This window comes from Branchiostoma floridae, chromosome 13 (genome assembly GCF_000003815.2).
Source record: "Branchiostoma floridae strain S238N-H82 chromosome 13, Bfl_VNyyK, whole genome shotgun sequence".
Taxonomy (NCBI): domain Eukaryota; kingdom Metazoa; phylum Chordata; class Leptocardii; order Amphioxiformes; family Branchiostomatidae; genus Branchiostoma; species Branchiostoma floridae.
In genome coordinates, this window is record NC_049991.1 from 12,273,045 (window position 1) to 12,282,370 (window position 9,326).

The 9,326-nt window shown below is 43.9% G+C and overlaps 1 protein-coding gene across 1 annotated transcript in view; it reads right to left on the reverse strand.

The window, feature by feature from the left end:
* The window catches only part of LOC118429264 (CMP-N-acetylneuraminate-poly-alpha-2,8-sialyltransferase-like), a gene marked incomplete in the record, with an annotated part of 12,782 nt that extends 4,794 nt beyond the window's left edge, over nt 1-7,988 (reverse strand). Inside the window, 2 exon segments of the mRNA XM_035839738.1 lie at nt 1-52; nt 7,495-7,988. Coding sequence (XP_035695631.1) covers nt 1-52; nt 7,495-7,685 — 243 coding nt within the window.
* Nucleotides 7,989-9,326: the final 1,338 nt, after the last annotated feature.

Consider the following 9,326-nt stretch of genomic DNA (forward strand, 5'->3'; position numbering starts at 1 on the left):
GTACGTCCAGTTCCCGGTGTTGAGGAGGGCCTTTGTGCCGTACATGGTGTTCCTGACCACAGAGAAGCACATGCTGCATGAGCACACACGTACACACAACCATCAGCATGCACAATCATCTGCAGAAGGAACTCAAGGCAAGTACATTTACGTGCAATTTTCTATATTATATTTTATAAATAGAGAATCTCTAAGCTGACCAGGACACATGTACAACCGTTCAGCCGCTTGGAGTGTGCTGTTTTAAACTTGAGATATCAATATAACACTAACATTTTCTGCTTCATCTTAGTAATGTCACTGATTTCTATACATCCTAAATCTTGGGAATGAAACAACTACCATAATAAATCTGAAACCTTCATAAACGCACCACAGCAATGATCTTGCAAAAACAAACTAAATGAAATACAAAGACATCATTGAAAATAACCAGCGCTGATTCAGTGCGCTTCTACCGAGTACAAGTAAAAACACAGAACTGTTTTACAGAGCTAAGGGACACTTTCTCGAGCATTTTGATCAGTCTATCATAAGGCAAAACTGTGCCATAAATATGCCACAGTCGTTAACTCGCGGTGACTGAGTGTGTGCAGCTCCAAGGGAAACGAATGCCTGTTTCGTTAACCAATTAGGTCTCCTGTGGCGATACTAGCTAAAGACGGGGCAAATCATTACGTGCCTCCTTCATCATGTTTTCTCACAACCATTGGCAGCCTGAGTCAGAGTAAGGAATCTGGCTACCAACTGCGACTTGTCAACACTCTTCAGTCTTCAGCAAACAGCGACGCGGTGTAAACAGTTGTGTCTTGCAACCCATAATATATACTTATCACAATATCCAATGTGGTGATCAACTCACCTACAATTGTTTTATTCGTTTAGAAATTCTTCTGACTTAAAAGCATAGTTCTCTTCAAATTGGCATCGCAAAAAGCAACGTGAAAAAAAGTAGTCAGAAGAAGCCCTGTCCGTTACTACATCTTTTATTTCCGATTCCACATCTACTGTAAGTACTGCACGTACATCTGCGTCACGCTCTGAAGACTTTCTCATCAATCTGTTTAATATTAAGTTCCATTATGTAGCAATGATTAAGACTGATCGACTGTAGTTAAATTAGATAATCCAACATCAATTTTACCATGCATATAAACAGGCCGGGGCAATCAAGCATGTAATCCTGTGCACTATTTCATGGGGTAGGGTGGATGTGCTGGGATTATAGTCGAATGAAAATCTTAATAAGGGACGAATGATAGTAGCATTTCGGCGCCAATTGTTTTTCCTTTTTGATCAAACCAGGAGGGCGTTTGGGAATACACATTCAATAAGATTAAAGTGTAGTAAATGGAGTAGGTATGGGTTTTTCAATGTACCATGGTTATCCCATTCTCAATGATGCTATGATATGATCTGTGTTGTATAATCTTTTGCCTTCGGATGCTTAGTGGACCTCCTCACAGAAAGAGCTTCTGGGGAAGACTGAACTAGGGAAGTTTTCAGACTATCTGTGATACTACAGGACACCGCGTTGGCCTCTTTTACCGTGTTCTCTCAAAACATAAGAAAAGCAATCAAGTCTGAGCCTCAAAAACGCAGGGTTATAAACGAAAGTACGGAATGTGGGGGTGGTTAGCGACACGGGCCGCACCGGCGGCATGTTCGGGACGAGATAAGGGCGGTTATCATCCGGGCTCTTCCGCTTGTTGGCCAGTATCTTAACGAGACGCCGTAATGGATTACGTGCCTGACCAAGGGCACGATAGACCGGGGGAGGTCTCGGTAGAAAGAGAGGGAAAATGCGTGGTTTACAGTATAAGACTGGCGTTGTAAATCAGATCTATGACGAGCAGTTGGGCTCGTGTGAGTGTGAGTTTAAACGTTAACTTTGAACTGTGTTACTTGCATAGGCTATAGCTGCTTTGATAGAGTAGAGACATGCTACGGAAATGATGGGGCGGTCGGTATACGCAGTTAGGGCATTAGGGATTTAATATCAGTACTAAAATATCCAACTATTTTTACGGTCTTTAAGACCCCACAATTGTTTTTTAATGCGTGGAATGATGTTGATATTTTGACAGGTCCTCTACCATGCTTATCCAATATTTGTAATTCACTACTTAGGAACAATTTGGGACACGTACGCAAGATGCCCAGGGGGCCCGGTAGGGAGGTAGTGCCCGCAGAGTCCGGCCTGACTACCGGTACCCTATAGTTTATAGGTACCTGATCATGAGAGGCCCGCGGGGGTCTATAGGATCCTTGGGGGAAAATCGCATATTCTAAATAATGACTACTTGCAATTGTTTTTTGTCAAAACGTTGTTTTGCCACACTATGGGGGTTGAACCCCTCAGAATTGCATTTAGCTCCATCATCTCTTGCTTAGTGGTTTACAACACACACAGCAGACAAACAGACGCATCCCGCATATTTATCGGCGAACTTGATAGCCTACCATCTGCTCCTCATATGCGTATCGGAATTGGGCCGCCGCTATGCAGGGATGCACAAAGGCGCCGTTCCACTTTACGGGCACATCTATGATTCACGTAATGCCCTGTCCAGTCGTAACGCCGTGGTCTTAGCATTTGTATCGGCCGGTATTCCAAACGTGGGAACCAATCATACGTAGATATGATTTTCTGCGCATTAGCGTGTGCCTCCCTCCGCAATGCCGGAACCGCTCCTGGGTCAATCGGACCGGCTGAACCAGAAAATGGTCATGTATTAATCAGTGCCTATCGATTTTACCCTAATCAGCGCTTAGTTCGCTTTGTAGGCGGCCGATAGCACAAATCAGGGCTCGAAACACTTGTTTTCTGATAGTAGAACGTAGTCAGAAACTTTACGCCAAAACGCAGTTACTCAAGCAACTGGATATAATTTTGGAAACGGCCAGACGTTTTAGACAGCATCCATGATGCACAGTCTTTCGTCAGTGGCACTGAGGAAAGCTGGCTGTTGAGCAGGTTTTATACCCTACCTATGAATTGATATGAAATGAGATGAAGACAATTTCGAAAGGTCCAATAGAAAATAAACGTTACCTGTAATTTGGAAAAGAAATCTTCACGCAAGTTGATAATTGTTTTGCCCTGCTGTTAACGCTCAAAGTTGTCACGTCATCAAACTGTTTTCCTATTTAATTTCGTCAATGATAAACTGCACCTCTTCCTTCCAAGCTGCTGCAGCTTCTCGACTCTGCAAGTTAGCTAAATCAGAGACGTTTAAGTTTAACCTTCTTGGTTAAATTGCAATGTTTTGCAACTACATTATGAACCCACATCGTGAGTAGCTGAAACCATGTTAGCTGGTGCATATATCCAGCACATTTCGCCATTCAAACTTCTCTCAGGTTCACAATGTGTTTTTCAGGCACATGTATGGACGTACATGTATATGATCGTAGTATGCCCTTGTCGGTCTTGCCCCGTGCTATTGTGCTTGATATCAAGCCGGCTTCTATTTCTCCGTACCCGCCACGGGAGCGGCCATAATCTGGCCAGGATGACATGTAGAACATGATGTCAATGAGTAACGTAACACAACAGACTAGTACTATGTCTGAATAACATAACATAACATAACAGGCTGGTGTTACAGTATGAAGTCTGTTGTCTGTGTGAGTCCTTGGTGGTCCGGGGACCCGGGTTTTCATTCAGAGGCCATAATCTGGCCAGCATGACATGTGTAACATGATGTCAATGAGTAACGTAACATAACAGACTAGTGCTGTACAGTATGAAGCCTGTTGTCTGTCCCGAGTCCTTGGTGGCGCTCCCCCGATGTCACAATGAGCACTGATTCATCTTTCCTGTCCGGGGAATGGGGTTTTCATTCAGAGGACATGCACCCCATAATCCATCAACATCGCACTACTTCATACGTGTAATTACGCTGTAATGGCGGTGCTTTTTGTTACCGAGTCCCGGAGTGGGAGGCCAACGTCGTAATGATACACTGCCACTTTTTGTATGATAATTACGGCTTCTTTCACCGAGACAGGCATCCAGAATTTATCGGAAAATTGGATACAAGTCTTATTCCAATAATAGACCTTCCAAACGTACAGAGACGACGGTATAATAAAACGAATCAAAAACAGAATCCTCCCGTCTAGATCAGTGCCCAGATGTATAGCGTACGTATTCTCTATCAGGAACTTGTCATCGCAAATTCTTCCATTCATCATTTCTGAATGACGCGCACGTGTATTGTCAGTATGAGCACGTGGTCCTATCGATTGCTATCAATGAAAGGGGCACATTAGAAAACAAAGGAGAAATGACATGCCCTACTCTACGTTTACGTTGTTATGTCATAGGATGAGTCCTTGCCGAATTATTAATTAAGGGCCTTTATGTTTCGTGAAGCTGCCAGGAATCTCGTAAAAGTGCGGAATTAATACTGTAAAGAACATCTGTGGAGTGTATGCTACCAGGATCATTAAAGATTAATGTTTAGCTTGCCAGGCACCTGACAGACTAGTCTACAGATGGCTTTTCTATTGTACTGTGTCGGGATAAAAGCTATAGGATGGAGGCAACGTTTCAATGTCACCTTTATCTCAGAGTGTTGGTTGGAAACACAGGGGAATGATAAAAGGGTAATGCACCCCCTGTGTCATATGAGTTACTTCCAACCTTTCTCCACGTCCAATCGTTGAAAATTGAAAATATATTAACGTAACAAATATAGCCCTACTGATTTTCAAAAGGCATGCACGGGGAGCAGTGTTTTACGACTTTGGCACTTGCCATTTTTTGTCATATTATTAGTTTATTCCTGTGTCTTATTCCTGGCGATATTCTGTAGGTAATTATTTCATAACCTGTAAACAAACCTTTCAAGTTGAATCTTTCATAACTCATTGTTAAATGTCAAATATCTTGAAGTAAAAGCTGTAGTTTCGTTTCTATGAGCAGTTTAAGTCCTGGACCTGAGTAACACTAGCACCGCCCGTACATTTCTACAGATGTCGAGTCGATATTAATTCTATTGTGTAGCCCTCCTGGCGTGACACACACAACGTTAGGAATACTGATTCTGACGTAACCACATTTATCACGCTTTTATTCTCCTCGTCAGGGGAATAATGCCGTCCAGTAATGAAACATGATAGAATAAGGCAAGTCTCGAGTTGGCTATTTTTATCTTGTTCCAATTCCTCTCGTGGCTGCACAATTTGCAGAGATTTTCAGCTGTGTTTTGCCGATAACGTGATTTGATATCGGGACGCTAATTGGTCTTACTCGTGTGCGATCTAAGTTTTACATGAAATATACATGATGAATACCATCTTTAATGTTTTATTACGTCGGGAGACAATTCCATTGACGTGAATTGTTTTTATCTTGATTGCATCCGGGACATCCGGTTTCATTTATTTGTCAATCACCGTTATGGTATTGTACGTAAGTATTAAATATTGATATACAAATCTCACAAATGTTCCTGGGATTAACGCATTCTTTTTGTGTTACATAAAGTTTATAACTTCTCTTGTAGATTGTTTCAAATCGCCGTGTCTTCGTGTTCCGAACTTAACTACTCATCAAATGCAGCTTGGAGAGCTTCTTTCTACTGACTAACTGACTAGCTCTAACATTCTTCCTACTGACTAACCCAGTAACTAATGCACATTTGGTGCAAAATGGCTACCTTAGCATGAAGAAGGTTGATTACAGAATACCACGAAAATCATACATTTAGAAATCATTGATCAGAAATCAGAAATCAACTTTGCGTTGCCTAACGATGAACTCCAAACATGATAGCTTTGTCAGATGTGGCACAAGATGGTTTTAAAATGAAGTACATCCCGTACAATGTACCGTACCAACAGGATAGGGTACAACAGTACGAAGTATGAATGGAAAGTAAAGCCTTATCTGGTAGTCATTACAGCAGCAGTGTAGTGGGATACGGAATACGAGTACATGAAATAGACAGCATATCGGGACATATCACGATAAGCGACTAAAATGAAATATTTAAGGGTGACCCTTTAAAGTTTTTACGATGAAGATGGTCTACACTGAAGCTCATCTGACTCAATGCCTACAGTCATCAAAGGAGTTTGCCTTGTAACTCTGTGGTTACAAACTAGTCTTTACCAGAACTACGCTGGCTATTGGGAGAATTTTCGCTCGGAGTGTTTGGTCACCATATTTCTTCGGAGGATGAAATGTAAACCGTCCCACGAACTGACTTTGTTGACCAATCTTTCACCCCACCAAGTAGCCTGGTGGGAGCTACTTGCAAACCACAGAAATGAGAAGGCAATCGTTTGATAAAGGTTTCTCCTATAATTGAAGACCAGTGTCAAAAACAGTATGGATCCCAATGTCAGTCACTCTTTTAACCAGCAGCGTTCTTCAATGGTGTGGAGTGAGCCCAGTGTTCAATTTGGCCAAGGAGGTCCCTTTTTCAACCTCCTTGATTTGGCAAGCAGATTGTTTGGCAATCGGCAAATCTGTTCATTAAGCAGGGGATGTAAAAACATGTTACGGGGTTTATTTTAGATCCGTCCCTACGGTGGTCGCAGCGGGAGTTCTGATACACAAGACCGATACATAGTTTGTTAGGATCGTCGCGTTCCAACATTTGCTCTCCGCATGTCAAGACCAAACTGTCAACAGAGCGAGCACAGCAGCAGCTCTGGCGAACGGCCAGAGCAAGAACTTCTCTGGGCACAGGGCGAGCATCGGCTGTCAACAATGACAACACTGTCGTCCGCCCATGTAGTGCAGTTACGAATGTACAGTAGTACATTGATCATCAGTTTAAATTGTTGGGCGAGTTCTAGTTGGTGTTGAACTTGTGCTGAGTGTGTTTGCTGCTGGATACAAGCTTTTATCGTTTGCTTAACTGTGTAGGCGTGCTGTGTAGATTAGGATGGCAATGCAATAGATACAGAATCCGAATTCTATACCGCTTCTACACATGTGCCATGCAAAGATTTGTCGGTGACAATCGCGCCTGTAACAACAAGTAACTACTGTGCAGTACTGATGCCAAGTTTACAGTCAATCCTGTCGTTATCGGATCTTCTGAACTGCTCCAGAAGTGCATTTCTGGAGTGCTGGCGACACGTTGCCTGGATACCACCCATCGGACAGTAGTGTCACGTACTGGGATATCGGGCCGGCCCTGCACGATTTGGAATGAGGAGTTTAGGCCCAAATTGCCTGATCGTTAAACTCCGGAATTGGTTGGCGTAGGGCGCAGGAAGGAGTCGCCATTTGACGGAGAGGTTGAGAATACGAAACTGCCCCCGGTGTTTCCGGGACCGGAGTGTGTGTGTTGAGATTTTGGGGGGAGCATGGCGCGGGGGCGGGAACAGGCGCTGCCATGAATGCTAAATAAGACCGCAAGGTCAAGACAGAGGACACCGCACTGACAGTTCACACACATCGATTATGAGTGGTGGACAACCACCCCTCCCCTCCCCTTCCCATGGAAGTAAGAACAAAGAAGCTGGTACCTGATGTGATAGTCCACATACTCCTTATACTGTGTGTATCCTTGTCCCAGAGTGATGGCCACGGTTGTCATGGTGACGAAGATGAGCAGTCGTCTGCATGTGTCGTTTCGGTTCTGCTTGGTCAGGATGATGTTGTCGAGGCGAATTTTGGTCATGGGTGCCGGGCCATGTCGTCTGGACCTTTTAGTCATGGTGAGATGCGAGAACAAAACGATACCGCTTCCATCCCTCCTCGTAAATAATCACCGGCGCCTGCTAGCGCCTGCCCTCGGCCCAACTCGCGCTGTCCTCCGCAGGGGTGCGGAGGGGAAGGTGGTGCTGCATGTGCGCGTCATCCCCCTAGCATGATCGCATCCCACTGCCAAACATTAAACAGAACTGGCCTGCCGAGGAATGGATTTTATAAGGCGATTCTCTATTGGGATATGCATTACACCGACCGCTGATACCCTGAATCCCTCACAGCTTGGGAGTGGAGCAGGGGGATGCGTTCTCATAAATATTCATGAGCTGGAAACGACATCCCGGATATGGGAGTTCCAATCGGATGGTCCGCGCGCGCACAAGCGGGAAATTGCATTCAAGATTTTCTGAAATTTAGTAATGATATTGCGTCAATCCCTCCTGCGCTGACGCCGGCGTGTCCGCGTGTCCGCGTGTCTCACAACGGCAAGGTCACCGCTAGGACGGCGGTATCGACCCGCGGAGAGAACTTCCCGGGAGGACACCAGGGGGAACAAGTGTAAGGGTGACGAGAAGGGGTGGATTTCGGGCAAAAGTTTGGATGTCCAATGTGTTGGGATGGTGTGTACATACATGAGCAAACTACACACACATTACAGCTGAGCGAAAAGCTCTTCCTTCTTCTGGGATTTAAACCAAAATTGCAGTAACGACTTAACGGAAAGTGAAAGTTTCTTGTATATTGGTTGTTGCCAGGAATTGAATAATTGAGAGTCCGGAACACGACGCCGAAGCTGTTCTTAAGGAGTCATTAAAAACAGGAAATGAAAAATGGAGGAATAATGTGTTTCGCGCGCGCGTGTTTGTATGTATGTATGTGTGTGTGTGTGTGTGTGTGTGTGTGTGTTTGTGTTTGTGTGTGTTTGTGTCTGTGTATGTGTATGTGACTGTGTTTGTTTGTGTGTGTGTGTGTCATGGTGTATGTACGTGCGTGTGTTTGTGTGTGTGTGTGTGTGCTTGTTTATGTTTTTTAATATTTGTAATAGCATAACAATAAGTCAATTTATGGATTGTGATGATATTTGGTACGTTTGCCAATGTCCTGTCTGCTTATACATGCTCATTGCTTGAGTTGAACGGTGGTCTTGTTCTGTTCTTGATTGCTAGTTTAGCTAACCAACTTGCTCGTTGTGGCCAGGTCATTCATTCACCCTCAGCAATAAGTAATGACCTGTTTTAGCTAAACCTTGCGTGCGATGGTAAATAATAATTGCTTATTGATTATAGTTCCATCAATCTCCAAATACATCGAAGTGCCGAATTTTTTTGTTTATTCAGGCATTACGAGTAAGGCAATCTTTATACAGATAATGAAAAGTTGACATAGTAAAGTTATTAAACTTAAAACTAAATCCAGGCATTTGATGAAGACGCAGCTTTGTCGTTGTTGGTGTTGGATGGAAGTTTGTGGTTGGCAAGGTGAAGGTACCAGACATCTTATCAGTACAAATGGCCATCCTCTCCCATTTCCCTGTTTTCCTACTTGATTATGTAACACCGCGGGCCGGTTTTGCTCCAAACGGCAATAGCAATTCAATTACCGGGCCCGAACCGTGCTTATCTGTCCGCTAATCACCGTGCCTGCTCGG